Genomic DNA, 16536 nt, shown 5'->3' with positions numbered 1-16536 from the left:
TCACTCTTCTTGCATAGCTTCTTTCTGGGGGCATCTGGTGCTGCTTTCTTCCAGGGAAGGCGGTCGGAGGAATGCATGGAAGTCTGCGCCGTTTATAGGCACGGCTGTAAATAGCTGCAGTTAAAAAAGCGCGCTGCACTTAAGGGTTTCGGTGGTCGGGACCCCCGGATGGGGGGAGGGGGGATCGTTTTCTAGCATCTGATGGCCGTGCTGTTCTGGTGCACAGAAAGTCAGAGGTGACGGGAAGATATACAACGTGTCAGCCGCCCCTATCAATCAACCAGAGAAGACTCCGTGCATGAGGAATGAAGAGAGCCAACTGCAATGAATACTAGGGATGCACCGATACCGATACTAGTATCGGTGCCGATACCGAGTATTCGGGCGAGTGCTCGTACCCGATACTTACCCCGATACCGGAACTTAGTTGGGAAGCCGGCTCCATGCTCCTTCGTCAACAGCTGTGACGAAGGAGCATGGAGCCGGCTTCCCGGCCAATGTTGGCCAATCCCGTGTAATGACTCGCCGCCCGGCTTCCTGACTGGCCAGAAAGCCGGCTCCATGCTTCCTCTTCAACCTGGTGACGAGGGAGCACGGAGCCGGCTTCCCAACTAATCAGGAAGCATTGCGGCGAGTCATTACACGCCGCCCGGCTTCCGTAATGGGACTTCTGGTATCGGTATTCGGTATCGGCAAGTACCGGAAAAAATAAATATCGGTACTCGGTACCGAAAAACCGGTGTCAGTGCATCCCTAATGAATATAGACATCCACGGCCATCAACCTTGAAGAGTCTTGCAGCACTTATGTCAATGGACCTTTCCCGCCGGCGTGCACTGAATAGAGCCAGCCATACACTGGGGATCTACATCCGAGGATTGGGTCGGATTTGTAGTTACTGGACACAATTCTAACTTCCTGTTCCAATGACTGCCGTGACCAACAATACCCAGAATCAGAACTCAGGCAGGAACAAAAGCCTGACAGAGGTTCTAACCCTTCCCCACTCCATTCAAAATTGCATCGGATGCGGTGGATGCATGTGACGAGGGGAGCGGGGTATCACCGTCCAATGAGCCCACACACAGGCCTGGTCTGTAAAGCGGCAGGTCACAGCGTATGAAGGGGGGAAAGGCTCACCTCCACCAAATTCAGGTTGACCCGACACTTGGCGGCCATGTCCAGGAAGTGCTCGGAATTCATGTGGTCCAGGATGATGTAGACGGGGACACGCCGGGCAGCTGCGTCGAGCAGGTCGGAGAGGATGTCCACATCAGTGAAAATGTCCATGACGATGGCAATGACCTGCAGAGGAAGATTAACACCAAATGTCAGTCAGGGGGCCGGGAAACAACATCAAGATCATTGACATCACCGGGCCGGACAAATCCCAGGAGCTGGGTCGCCAATGCTTCTTATAAGTTACAGCTGGCGCCCAACTTTTGGGGCTAACTCCAGTTGTGGTCAATGGAGCTGGCCTGGAGGACCCCAGTTACAAACAATGAACGTCTGCTACCGGCCCTAAATGCTTCCAGGGGACCAAAGACACGTCAGAACTATTCAAGGGCAAATCTGCAGATCTCAGGAGGTTATTGATGGAATAGTCTGCAGAATATATCAATATGTATCTGCCAGGAGGGAGATGTTGTGCAGATCTCTAGAAAGGTCAGCCATGGAGAAATCTGCACAATATACAGATATGTATGGGAGACGAGATGGAGCAATGTTCTGCAGACCTCAGGAGCAGTCAGCGATTGAATAAATCTGCAGAATATATCAATATGTAATGGTCAGGAGGGAGATGGGATGGAGCAATGTTCTGCAGATCTCTAGAGAGGTCATCTATGGAATATTCTACAGAATATATCAATATGAATCTGTCAGGAAGGAGATGGGATGGAGCAATGTTCTGCAGATCTCTAGAGAGGTCATCTATGGAATATTCTACAGAATATATCAATATGAATCTGTCAGGAAGGAGATGGGATGGAGCAATGTTCTGCAGATCTCTAGAGAGGTCATCTATGGAATATTCTACAGAATATATCAATATGAATCTGTCAGGAAGGAGATGGGATGGAGCAATGTTCTGCAGATCTCTAGAGAGGTCATCTATGGAATATTCTACAGAATATATCAATATGAATCTGTCAGGAAGGAGATGGGATGGAGCAATGTTCTGCAGATCTCTAGAGAGGTCATCTATGGAATATTCTACAGAATATATCAATATGCATCTGTCATGAGGGAGATGGGATGGAGCAATGTTCTGCAGACCTCAGGAACAAGTCAGCGATTGAATACATTTGCAGAATATATCAATATGTATAGGTCAGGAGGGAGATGGGATGGAGCAATGTTCTGCAGGCCTCTAGAAATGTTACTGATGGAATAATCTGCAGAATCTATCAATATGATACTGTCAGGAGGAAGATAGGGTGGAGCAATGTTCTGCAGATCAGCAAATTAAACCCTAATTGCACAAGTCAAAGATGTATACAATATTTTTTTCCTGTCCTCTCTGACTCGGCACGAGGCACGTCAGACCTTTGGAGAGAGACCACTGCTTCCACACAAGGGTCCTTCTCTACAGCATGCTGGCCGGGGACAGATTTTCTACTCCGGCTGTGACTGCTTTAGAAAGAAAACAACATGGAAGACATTAAAAATGGTTTGTGTTGATGCACCTGCAACATATTTGGTGGATTTAAACTTGAATTCCAGTTGGGCATTAAAAGTGAAGACCACGAGGCCGGACCATGAGCCCAAATTTATTGCTCCCAGAGAAGCATAAAATTCTCCCGATATCTGACTCCTCAAAGTTTGTAGGATCAGAACGTTGTTACCTGGACGGGCTGCAACATTAAACTAGAGAATATCCCTTTCCCCATAAAGACATCGGTCCTCATTATAGAGTGTCAAAATCTACATTGGCGGTGGGAAAGGAAAAGCCTCCGGGGTCCAATGTTGAGGAATCCTGGCTGTTGAGGATTACCCCAGAAGGACAAGATGCAGAGGTGCTCCAGGAAGTAGAGGCTCAAGGTAGAATTCCCAAACCTAGCTGGCATGAGGATATATACGTAAGTCAAACCCACCAACAGGTCCTCTCATTGTTCCTAAGAGAACCTCTAAGAGAACCTCTAAGAAAACCTCTAAGAAAACCTCTAAGAAAACCTCTAAGAAAACCTCTAAGAAAACCTCTAAGAGAACATCTAAGAGAACATCTAAGAGAACATCAAAGAGAACCTCTAAGAGAACCTCTAAGAGAACCTCTAAGAGTACATCTAAGATAACCTCTAAGAGAACATCTAAGAAACATCTAAGAGAACCTCTAAGAGAACCTCTAAGAGAACCTCTAAGAGAACCTCTAAGAGAACACCTAAGAAACATCTAAGAGAACCTCTAAGAGAACATCTAAGAGAACATCTAAGAGAACATCTAGGAGTACATCTGAGAGAACATCTAAGAGAACATCTAAGAGAACATCAAAGAGAACCTCTAAGAGAACCTCTAAGAGAACCTCTAAGAGTACATCTAAGAGAACCTCTAAGAGAACCTCTAAGAGAACCTCTAAGAGAACCTCTAAGAGAACCTCTAAGAGAACACCTAAGAAACATCTAAGAGAACCTCTAAGAGAACATCTAAGAGAACATCTAGGAGTACATCTAAGAGAACATCTGAGAGAACATCTGAGAGAACATCTAAGAGAACATCTAAGAGAACATCTAAGAGAACATCTAGGAGAACATCTAGGAGAACATCTAGGAGAACATCTAAGAGAACATCTAGGACCTTGGTTCTCAACCGGTGGGTCGTGTTCAGTGGGTCGCCGCAAGCCTTCCACTTTTTTAGGTGTGAGGCTTTTCTGCCTCCTTGTAGGACTGTCAGTTCTCACGTCAAGCAACCATTCAAAATATGTTGCCTGGTGCCGAGTGTCAGCTTGAGGTGGGGTGGAATGGGGATATGGCCGCGAGGGAGCTCCATCCATACGTGCATTGCTTACAGCTCACTCAAGTGTCCTATAGAGGTGCCTGGACCGGAGTGACATTTTTGTCTCCCGCCACCTCTTCATTGCGCGCAAGGGAGCTGTATATGCAATACACATATGGATGGAGCTCCATCACAGTTCAGCAGATTGTGTCTGTATGTCAGTGTTTTTCACACTAATACAGTGCTTTAGTCGCATAGTACCGTGAAATCGCACCTACCGTGCATTCCGGTGTGGGCGGTGTGTTGGGTTGCCATCTATTTGAATGCTACCCCAAATGCCCCTCCCACCCACAGCTCGTACACCCGCACTGAAACGTGCGGTACCCTAAATCCGTGCATTCCGTGCAGCACGACTTGGGTCCCGACTTAATGACCGAGGACAAATGTGGGTCCTGAGATTACACAGGTTGAGAACCACAGCTCTAGGAGCTGCAGACTGAGCATGATACAAACTTTGATTGCACAATTAGAACATGTTTAGTGATCCGCAGGGCGCTCTGCTTTGGGAAAGAGCTCCTGATGGTAGAAGCGTCAACCTACATCACTCAGAAATGCAGTTATATAACCCGATGAGAGCGCCATCGTCTGCACGTTCTCCTCTCGTTGATTCATCACCCTCAGGTTCCATTGAGGGGTAGTTCAGTCCGCACATACTGGAGGTGGGCGGGGGCTTCTCCTTTCTCACTTTAATCGTTCTCCTCCTAAGATTGTATTTTAGAATCCATCGCCCAACCCAAGGACTGCACAGCCCTGGATCACCAGATCCTAGATACCATCAGGGCCACATTGAACCACCTTTGCAATTTCTAGAGTCTAGTGCAAAGACAAGACCCGAAGTGATGTAGAATGTCTTTATAGGAGAGATGGTTTATACTCCAGAGATTTCTTGTAGTCCATCTTACACACATGCCGAAAGTACTGTCACATGACACAAAGTGATTGTTATAAAAGCATTACATTTTTACGGCGTTTCCTACCTGCTGGGCAGAGCGGATCATCCTGCGCACCTCCTCTTTGATGGTGGGGCTTTCAGCAGGTGGCGGGTGTATTAGTGTGGTCACCTCCGTCCCCTGAAAGCCAAAGATAGTTGGCCAGCCAAGATCCAGCTCTGGGGCGGCTGTGTCGGAGTGCATGGGCCAGTAAGTCCCTGAGGAACCATCATCATCCTGCGGGTTGTAGACAGAGTCTGTGTACATGCTTTCTTGGGTGGGCTCCGGGGGTCTCAGAAGGTTTTTGGAGATGTGGTCAACTTCTGACGGACATAGAAAGTCAGGAGCCCCCTCGTCAGTGAGGAAGCGCTCATAGCCCGTAGGACCTTCTTCGGTCAAGACATCAATGGCGATACGATAATACTCCTTGTAGTGTGGTGGGAGGTAGTTGGGGTCCAGAGGGTTGTCCCCTTGGGAGGAACTCTGGGAGCGTCGTGCCATGGCTCTACACCAGAGGGAGGGGAGAGACGGGACCTGGAGAAAGAGAGAAAATACAGATTATGAACATGTAGCACCAGGGAAGGCCGGCAACACAACAGACACCCATGCAATAACCATCCCAGCGAGTTATTGAATGGATGTGGGCACGTAGTAAACTACCAGTTCCTGTGGAACTCCTACACCTAATATTCCCAGCCAGCCAAGGAGGAGCTAGTAGTAACTGATGCTGGCACATGCGGCAACAGTTTCTCTCAACACTATAAATGATCTAAAGTCCTGGTGGTGGGCTATCTTGATCTTCTTGGTTGAAAATGAGAGAAAATTGGTTGAATTTGACCAAAACTTGCCACGAGGGTGGTCAGCATAAAGCTGGAAAGTCACGATGATCATACAAGTGCTCCAATCCGATACTGTGCTACTGAAGGACAGAAGTGGGTCAGTTTCTTAAACTCAAGCAGTCCCAGAGGAGGAAAAAAACAATTCCCCCTTCCTTTGTAGAGCCTTGTTTCTCAACTGGTGGGCCCTGATCCAAAAGTGGGTCGCAACCCCATGTTCACTGGGTCGCCACGTGCCTTCCACTTTTCTAGGTGAGAGGCTCCTTTGCCTTCCCCTAGCACAGTACTGTCAGTTCTGGCGCCAAGCAGCCATTCAAAATATGCTGCCCAGCGCCGAGTGTCAACTTTAGGTGGGACAGGCTGGAGAAATGACCGCGAGGGAGCTCCATCCATATGTGCATTGCTTACAGAACCCTCACGTGTCCTATAGAGGTGCCTGGACCCGAGTGACATCACATTTTGGCTCCCGCCACCTCTACAGGGCACACAAAGGAGCTGTATAAGCAATGCACATATGGATGGAGCTCCGTCACAGCACAGCAGCCCACACTGAACCCCAGATTGAGGATCCATTCCAGTTCTAGAAAGGTAGGGAGACTGGGTGGATCTTTACAAAAAAACAAAAAAAAGTGTCTGTCTGTGTTTTTGAGGGCCCGTTCACACTAGAACAGTCCGTCAAACTGTACCACACAATCACACTACCATGCATTCTGGTGTGGGACATGTGTTGTGTTGCCATTCATTTGAATGGTACTCCAAACGCACCTCCCACCCACAGTTCGTACGGCTGCACCAGAACGTGCGTTACCAAAATGCTGTGCGTTCCATTGCAGTTCAACTTGGGACGCGACTGATGACTAAGGACAAATGTGGGTCGTGAGGTTACACAGGTTGAGAACAACTGGCCTAGAGAGTCTTTCCAGTTGGGATAAATCGGAGACCTTATGTCCCACGGCAAGAACCACTGAAGCTCTTGGTGGGTATTACGTGACACTATCTCAGATGATGTAGAATATACAGTACAACACACACACACCTGGCCTCATGGGGTTCCAGCACCTCCTGTCTTGAGTAATTGTACCCCTCTATTTTGAGAAACAAAAAAGTGTTTGCCCAACCTAGATAGTTATTTGCCTCCCATCCCCCCTATGTATCCACAACCTACTACAAATACGTCCAATGGATAGGCCTATTATTTGGATGTGTTTCCATTAGGCGAACCCTAAAACTTTCAACCAATGATGCGCTGATTCTAGTCAAAGGAATTCTTATTGTTGGTGTGAGTTGTGGTGCCCAAAGCCATAGAAGATGGTCTCAGATTGGATGATGATCAAGTGACCCTGACCCTATGCAACACCCCAAAATGACTGTTCGGAAAGGAACAAAACAATTGGACGGGCTAGCCACGTTATGATGTCAGCTGTTTTACCTGGTCCTGGGACTGTCTGCATGTGGCTCCGTTCCCACCTCCACCACCCTACATGGAGACCTTCCCCGACTACAGGGTTTTGGACTTTCTTGGTACTCCTAGTCTACGGCCTACGTCACTGCTCTATACACAGGACCGGTGCTCCTTGTTCTGCCTATTTAACAAGCGGTGACGCCGGTTTATTCGAACCACGCCACTATTCCTGAAATATCATCAACCTGGGGAGTCAGCGGGAGGTGTCGGGTTCGGCGGCAGTAAAATATTTACTTAGGATTGGAGCAGAAATGTTACAGTTCATCCTAATTGCTGAATAAACAGTATTTAGTGCTGTGCAAATGTCAGAGAGAGAACGCGGAACATTCCTCTGGCCTGGAAATCGTATCTGGAGCAATTCACGCCCTGACCCCTCGCACGGCTTTTCATCAGCACCCAGAAACCCCGCCCCCATCGAATGGCTGTCAATTTCACTGGAGTACAAATGAAAATGTCATCGTCCATATCACCACAGAATGAAACATGTACACTGCGCCGGGGTCAGCGCATCATTTCCCAGCACTGCTCCTGCACTAACAAATGCTTACCTGTAGCAGTGGGATGCAGGATCTGACATGGGTCACTAAACTTTTTTTATCAATAGGCCTCTGTGCTTTCAAAATAAAACAGTCCTCATATACGCTTTTTCATATACAAATGATTTCATTTATAAAAGATACAATTTATCTGCAGTGATGAGGGAGAGAGAGAGACGGAATGCGTTAAGAGCACCTCATCCTTTAGGCCTCATTCCCACTGGAACCGGCCCGCTCGTACAGCTCCGTGAAGGGCTGTATCGGGAAGGACAGGTGCTGCATGTGATTAGTACGCAGCCCCCGTTCTTCTCTATGGGACTACGCAGCTGTATGCCGCCCTACGCTCACCTAAAGTGCAGGTCCGTAGGGGTGCGTGTTTCTTGGCTCGGACGCAGTCAGGATCCATCCTGTCAGCGTAGGAGTATGCTCACCCGCACGGACGTCCAGGGAGCGGGTGAGCGTAGGGGGGCATACAGCCGCGTAGTCCCATAGAGAAGGACGGGGGCTGCGTACTAATCACAGGCAGCACCTGTCCTTCCCGGGAGCTGCTCGGTACAGCCCTGCACGCAGCACAGAGCTGTACGTGCCGGCCGATTACAGTGTGAATGAGTCCTTACCTTCCCCGGGCCTAGTTCATGTCAGATCCCACTTTATCAAATGACTCAAATGTATCTTTATAAATGGATTAAAGATACATTTTAGTTCATTTATAAAGATACAATTTAATCCATTTATAAAGATACAATTCTCTGCAGTGGGGAGGGAGAGCCGGAATGAATTTGGACCACCTCAACCTTATCCACTTCACTTGGCCCAATTCAGGTCAGATCCTAAATTTCACCAAACTGCTGTTAATAACCTGCTAACGTTTTGGTGTATATAAAGTTGTGAAGGACGGGTCATGCTAGGTAGCGCTCTTAAGCTGGCCATGCACCTTACAACCATCGCAAGACTTTCGTACGATCTGCCCATCTTGGGCAGGCAGATCGTACTTGCGATGATTGCAGTGCCGAGCGGGCAGTGTGCACTTGCGCACACCGGTCCGTGCGGCATTCGTCTCCCGAGCACGCCACTAACACGCCGAAAATCAAGCGTGCTCGGAAGACGAACGTCGTGCGACCTTAACGTAGAAGAGGTCGCACGCTGCCCATACACCTGCCGATTATCGTAGGATGGCTGGATCCCGTACGATAATCGGCAGGTGTATGGGCACCTTTACAGGGGGAGGGGGGGTTGGATTGGTTTCAATGCTGGCATGCTGCTCCTGGTGTGTGCGGACCGGGGTGTCTGACATTTGTACTAAAGAGGAAACAAAAAGGAGGAAGAAGCGTGACGACCTAGCGCAGATAAAAGATGGTGGAGCGGAGGGGTGAAGAATGTGCGAGATGATTGTACTCACATGTAATCAGGTGGATCTGAGCTTTGGGAGTTGGGGGGTCTCTTTTGAGGTGGTGCGATGCTTGATATGTCGAACTTCAGATGAGGACTTCCGATACGGTGACGTGGAGATCAACAGTGGATGAAATATAAGCACTGCGAGTGATCTGATGTGCACAGCGGACTGGTATAAAATCCATAGACTCACCATTAAGTAAATGAGGTTGCGGGCTCAGCGACGACGGTCCATACAGGTGATGTGGAGAGCAATGAGTGCTTGATATGCCGAACTTCAGGTGAGGACTTCTGATGTGGAGCATCGCGCCACCTCAAAAGAGACCCCTGACTCCCAAAGCTCAGATCCATCCGATTACATGCGAGTACAATCATCTCACGCCGTCCGCTCCGCCATCTTTTATCTGCGCTAGGTCGTCGCGTTTCTTCCTCCTTTTTGTTTCCCCTTTAGTGCCAACGTTCTGACGCCATCAGGGCACCTCCACATCCATGCACATTTGGTAATGGACATGCGTAGGTGTAAAAGGGCCCCTGGAGATTCCCTTTAGAAACCCACCAAACGACAGCACATAGTTATGAACCAGCCACATAGGAAAGAATGCAAATAGTAAAGAATGAAATGAACGCGTTACCCCCCTGCAGCAAAGCGGACAAGAGCGAACAGGTCCTTTAAGTCTGAACTCCGGGACATGCAAATGTTATCCAAATACAAGAGCCAAGTGTGTTCTCAGTGAAATCTTGGCGTGCTTTGCAGGGGCGTCCGAAGACCGGGTGTCACCCCACCGTGATATCATCGCGCATGCCTGGTCATCTTATTGACGCCTGCCGGCGGCCATCTTGGTGATGGACGCCGGCAGGGAGAGGACGTACACCCGGCGGGATAAGGTATGCCGCCGGGTCCCCTCCTCTCTCCTGACGCTGTCGGGCTCTCTGTCTATGACAGACTGCCTGACTTTTTATACTGGGTGACCCCAAAATAACTGTCAGTCATTTTGGTGTCACCCCTCCAATGGTGGCACCTGGGTGCGGGCCGCACTCCCCATGGTGACGCCGCTGGTGCTTTGTGTATTTCTCGCCAGCTCACTACAAGAAGTGATCAGCTCTCACTGGATTTTTGGCAGGATCAACAGTTTGTTTGTTTTTTTCCCACTTATTGAACAGATATAACAAAACCCCTAAAATTGTTCATTTAGCAGACCAAAAGGAAGTGCTTAAAAAAAAATGAAGGAAGCAAATAAAAGAAAGGTTCACTTTTGTACGGCTGCAACCTTTCTCTTTTCTTTAGCATGTGATCTCATCTAAGAGCATCGGGACAGATTGACTGTTTTGGATGATGTCGGTTATGCTACTTAATAATGAACACAAATGTGCTCCAGTTACATTCTATCGCTTCATTTCAGATAGCAGCCATGATGCCCAAACGGACCCAGGCATGCTGGGACGGAGAGGGGAGGATCACAGACCTGTCTGGCGAGTGAGCGAGGCACAATTTGAGGTGAGCGCGGAGTCGGCGGGGTGTGGACGCCGTTTACAAGCAGCTCATTGATGAATGGTATGTAAGAGCACATTGCAGGCTGCATTCTGACACACAGCTTATATAAATACCTGCACGGCCGCACCCTGCACACTCACCCAGGGAACGAGGACGTCTCTGGGAACGCGGCAGGAAAATGGACGCAATGCGTAAAGTTGGATGAGATAGTGAAAGGCCGGAGAGCGGCTGGGAGGATACAACAGAATGCTGACACAGCACGACTCCAGATAAACTCTATTATCAGTAATATCCCGACACCAGAAAAGGTTTATCTTAATGCAGAATCATCTCCTGTGATCTGTTTGGGAGGCTCATAAATCTCCCAATCCCCCCACCATAGATCCTGGCCCTCTCCACTCCCACCTTGTGCCCTTTCCTATAACATTCACCTTGAAGGTCCCGTCACATCCAAGGGTCACCCACACACTCCAGTCCACTGCGATGTGTTACCACATGTATGCTAACCTGCATTGCATTAAGCATAGTCTATTTAAATGGGCTAAAACATGGATGGTGGGAGCCCCTCATAATGGGCACAGCGGGTGTACAGACCCGGGAACTCAGCACAGGGATGGTGGGGGCCCCTCATAATGGGCACAGCGGGTGTACAGACCCAGGAACTCAGTACAGGGATGGTGGAAGCCCCTCATAATGGGGACCACCAATTACATTGGTAGGAAGAATGCTCCTTACATCAGTAGTCCGTAGGAAGAATGTCCCCTACAGTGGTGGCCAATCAGTGGGAGAATGGTCCTCTTACACCGATGGTCAGTAGAAAGAATGTTGTTATATTGGTACTCACCGTGAAGAATGCACCCTGCCCCCCACCCCACATCCCTCCCAAAAAAAAAGCAATGTCATTAGTTGTCACTTATCCAGAAGGCCGACTTTCCTCATTGATCAAGAAAACCCCCCTAGCAACTTCTGGACTTCTGGAGGAACCCTGGCTGAGAACGGCCGGTCTACAAAATCCACTGGAAGAATTTGTTTTGAGTCACAAGCGCCACAAGTGTCACCTGTAGAATGTGTTGGATTGAAACATACCTGAAATATTTGTGTTTTTTTAGTAAGCTCGGAGTAACAATGTGACTAACGTGACAAGCGACTGCCAATGGCAAACTATTCACCATTTTCAGCCCCATTACCGCTCTACGAAACCTTTACGGAATCTGGAATGAGAATGAGTCACCCGATTCGAATGTGCACAGGAGACAAATTCAATATTTCTGACCTAAACGATAAATTCATTTATATTTATAAATATGTAGGTAAAGTCCCACATGGCGGAAGAGGCCAAAGAGGGCCCAGTCGCATTTTCCCATTCCTGTGCGTTGCCCTAATGCTAGCTGCGTGACGTATGTTAAGGCAACCCGTATATTCTCAATGGACTGCGCAGGAGTCAACAGACCCAAAAACAGACCTGCAGAATTCTTGGGTTTACTCCAGTGGCGTCACAAGGGGGATGCGGCCCGCACCATGGTGACACCATTGGAGGGGTGACACCAAAATGACTCAGTCATTTTGGTGTCACCCCCCTCTGAAAAGTCGGGCGCTCGGTCATGGACCGAATGCCCGACAGTATCAGGAGAGAGGAGAGGACCCGGCGGCACACCTTATCCCACCGGGTGACTGCCCCCTCCTCTCTCTGCCAGCGTCCATCACCAAGATGGCCGCCGGCAGGTACCAGAATACTGCAGCGCGTGCGTGGTGACGTCATCGCGCACTCGCGTGGTGACTCGGTGCAGTTTTGATCACGTTGAGGTCGATTGAAACCGCCATTTTATTGTAACTGCTTTGCAATTTTCGACAGAAGATGGAATTCCCAGTGTGATGGCCTGTGCCGGCGTTCCATCTAAAGTACCAACTTATCGAGTTCTCCAACTGCCTGACTTCCGGTTTAGTTAGAAGGAAGAGGTTTGGCCAAGAAAGCTCTTCCGCATGTCCGCCAGCCGCGGCATTGCCCTATACACATACACCACAGCAATGAAGTATGAGAATGATCTAGGATCACACTAATACAGCACGTTATTAATCTCAGGTGCCCCACTCAATATGGCCGCCGCTTGAGTGGGGCACCTGAGATTAATAACGTGCTGGATTAGTGTGATCCTAGATCATTCTCATAGTTCATTGCTGTGGTGTATGTGTATAGGGCAATGCCGCGGCTGGCGCACGTGCAGAAGAGCTTTCTTGGCCAAACCTCTTAGTTCTAACTAAACCGGAAGTCAGGCAGTTGGAGAACTCGATAAGTTGGTACTTTAGATAGAACACAGGGACAAGGTTCTTTAGCGCACGCATGAGCTGCGATCTACTTCCGCAGCACAGGTTGCAGGTCTTTCCCTTTTTCGCACCGGCTGCTAGTGAAGCGCCCAAGGTGACCGTCTCCTCTGCCTACCCCTTGGCACAGCCCTGTGCTTTACCAAATTGGCATGTGTATGGCCCAATGGCTAGTCCTAGACAGACCAATCTCCAAAAAGCTGGCACAGCATTCTGGACTTGGGCTATAGCCCCCTCCAGCGCTGAGTTAGAGCCCCAGCAGTGAAAGGTGCACTGGCTTCAGACAGGTGCCCTTTAATTGTCAAATGAAGCCCTCCATAGGCGCACACCTGACATGAGAGACACCTGTGGATGGATTGTCCGCAGACAAGCGGATGGCGCGCACCTTACACGCTCACTATGTCATTCTATTTCACAACCTCTATGGTCTGAGACTCATCTGATGAATGTGCGGAAATATGAATTTTCTCCACCCGGTGCGCAGACGCTCCCCCACCCCCCACCCAACCACCGCCCGTCATAGCAAGACAGGTCTGGACCAGAAAAATCCCTCCCATGATGCAACGGGAAATTCCTCTGTTCTGCTGTCTGAGCTGGAATTATAGAGCTTCGGGTCATGGACGTTTATCATGGTGTCAGGTCCCGGGTCTGGCTTCTCCATGGGGAGATCTCCTGCCATAGTCCCTACTCCCTGCCCTTCCAGGACACGGACACTCAGCACAGGGATGGCGGGAGACCCTCATATTGGGCACAGCGGGTGTACAGAACAGAGCACTCAGCACAGGGATGGTGGGAGCCCCTCATAATGGGCACAGCGGGTGTACAGACCCGAGCACTCAGCACAGGGATGGTGGGAGCCCCTCATAATGGGCACAGCGGGTGTACAGACCCGAGCACTCAGCACAGGGATGGTGGGAGCCCCTCATAATGGGCACAGCGGGTGTACAGACCCGAGCACTCAGCACAGGGATGGTGGGAGCCCCTCATAATGGGCACAGCGGGTGTACAGACCCGAGCACTCAGCACAGGGATGGTGGGAGCCCCTCATAATGGGCACAGCGGGTGTACAGACCCGAGCACTCAGCACAGGGATGGTGGGAGCCCCTCATAATGGGCACAGCGGGTGTACAGACCCGAGCACTCAGCACAGGGATGGTGGGAGCCCCTCATAATGGGCACAGCGGGTGTACAGACCCGGGAACTCAGCACAGGGATGGGGGGAGCCCCTCATAATGGGCACAGCAGGTGAGCATAGCTCAGAAGATCTGGCCAGTAAACCCTCAGACAGATATAAGAATGGCCTCCGGCATCCACCCACAACCCATATCAGTATTGAGAGTCCATTATACAGAACCATTTGGTTAGCGTCTCGGATCACTTGAAATTCCCATCAGAAGAGGACAAAAGATGAAGTTCAGGAACAAGATGCATGCGGCTCGGAGAGCTCAATCTGATTGGCAGACGATCAACATACTTTCCACCTAAGTCACAAAAACATGAAAGTCGGAAGAAAAACAAAGAGAGGCCCCTTGAAAAGCTCTCGGCACGCCGGATCGCCGCCATTTATTACCGACAGACACAGAGCCTCCCGCACACTCACATTGATTTCACGGCACCTATAGAACCCGCATCTCAACAAGGCTTAAAGGGTAACTCCACAAAACTAGAAACGTAAAGAATTGCTGCGAGCACTATTTTTGCAGATCGCACTGGACTGGAACGCAGGCACCAATGTCCCCGCTTTCCGGGTGCGGGCGATCGCACCGCCACGCCCCCACCAGCCCCTGAACGCAGGGAGCCAGCCGGCTTGCGTTCCAGAGGCCAAACACTCGAACGCAGACTTTGTGGTGTGAACCGGCCCGCTCTCTTGGCTGTCTCTTCTCTCTGCGTCTCTCTTCTCTCTCTCTGCTGGCTCTCTTCTCTCTCTCTCTCTGCTGGCTCTCTTCTCTCTCTCTCTCTCTCTGCTGGCTCTCTTCTCTCTCTCTCTCTGCTGGCTCTCTTCTCTCCGCTGTCTCTTCTCTCACTATCTCTGCTGTCTCTCCTCCTGTCTCTCTTTTCTTACCTCCACTGGCAGCAGCTTCCCAGACCTCCTCTCGTGCGCCGGCGTCCTGTCCTCCCACGGTGCTCGTGTGGCCTGCGTTGCACATTGGGAGAGGTGCCCCGCCCCTTCCCGCCCACGGCGTATGACACATTCAGCCGCACGAGCACCGCGGGAGGACACAGGTCAGTGAGCCGATCGCGATCTACCAGAGTTCGCTTTGCGATCGACCTAACGGGCACCCCTGGTCTAGGGTGTAGCATGAGAACGTTGTACTCGCCTGAACCTCGGAGTCGGCTTGCTCTTAGACCGGTCCCTTAAGTCTCTCTCCCCCCTCCGCTCCGGAGGTCTAAGGCCCTGTGAGTCATCACATCCAATACAATGTATAGGACGTGCAGATTGCCCAGGGACATACCATCGCGGCCACGGAGGGGGGGGGTAGAGGATCCAGGGACCGGTCTCACAACCAGCTGTGAGCTTCAGGTGAATATCACTTTGTTGTTTCACACCCTGGGTGAAAACAAGCACTTGCAGCGCCACTGCGAGGGTTAAGAACAGGTTTCCCCGGAGTGCTGCGGTAACGTAAAGCGCAACGCGGTAAGCCGGAGCGCACGGTGGGCTTCAGCACTTCACGACGCGCCGATGTGACCGATCATTGCGCCGCATTGAAGGAAAATGCTGCAGATTCACCGAAACCGGCATGGTGGTGCCGCTAGCAGTCCGTTCAAACCACACTGGCCGCCTTAACAACAGTCAATGCAGCAAACCTGTGTGAATGGTTTAGCTACGGGGCCCCTAAACCCATCATTGCAGCCCAATAGTGGTATGGTCAACGGGGCCCCTCACATTGCACTGCAGTGGCCTCCTAATATCTACAGAGCAGAAGCGGGCGCGGGTCTGCAACGAATCTCTGCAAAATACAGAGCCGACCTGGAGGGATTTTTGGGGGGAGTTTCACTTGAATGGCCCCCTCCCTGTCCTCTGTCGCCGCCACCCTGCAGAACCTGCGCTGCAAGAACACCGCGGGAGCGTCCACAGACCAAAGTGCAGAAGACGGAATCGGATTTTATTCCTAGAAACCGAAATATCTGTTTACCAAAACAATCACCTTCCCCCCCGTCCAGGAAGAGGCTTAGCGGAGACACCCGAGACTCGCTGAGTCAGCAGCTCCGCTGATAACACCAGCCCGGGATGGGCGCCGCCCTCAGAGATCGTCCCCGTCCCCCCCCAGCCCAACCTGAACCGACAGCGCAGCCTCCGCTACACACACGGGCGGCGCTCACCCGTCCCAAGAAACGAGCATTTCCGAACCTTCATCCGTCTAAGAAGATTCATTTTACAAAAGATGGCGGGCCATGTTACACGCGTGTGCGGTGCGTTAATGCATGTTCACGTGCGTTGCCTTAAAGGAGAACTATGAGGGGGCGTGCTTTTCACTCACCTCATAGTTCTAGCCGACCTGTGACAATGAGACTGTCACAGGTCGGCTCAGTAGATCGGGAGGTGAGCGAACACATACCGGCGTTCGCTCACCTCTCGATC

The 16536-nt window shown here is 50.4% G+C and overlaps 1 protein-coding gene across 1 annotated transcript in view; it reads right to left on the bottom strand.

Moving 5' to 3' along the window:
- FAM83H (family with sequence similarity 83 member H) overlaps positions 1–16536 on the bottom strand; it is a 47311-nt gene that overhangs the window by 6712 nt on the left and 24063 nt on the right. Inside the window, exons 2-3 of the mRNA XM_018562651.1 lie at positions 4968–5453; positions 1141–1305 (exon numbers count right to left, since the gene is read on the bottom strand). Of these exons, the coding sequence (XP_018418153.1) occupies positions 1141–1305; positions 4968–5420 (618 nt within the window). The 5' untranslated portion in view covers positions 5421–5453. The remainder of the gene's footprint in view (positions 1–1140; positions 1306–4967; positions 5454–16536) is intronic.

This window comes from Nanorana parkeri, unplaced genomic scaffold, assembly GCF_000935625.1.
Source record: "Nanorana parkeri isolate BGI_ZX_2015 unplaced genomic scaffold, ASM93562v1 scaffold588, whole genome shotgun sequence".
NCBI classification, from domain to species: domain Eukaryota; kingdom Metazoa; phylum Chordata; class Amphibia; order Anura; family Dicroglossidae; genus Nanorana; species Nanorana parkeri.
Note: the sequence above shows the minus strand (reverse complement) of the source record. Positions and strands in the feature narration are given on the sequence as shown.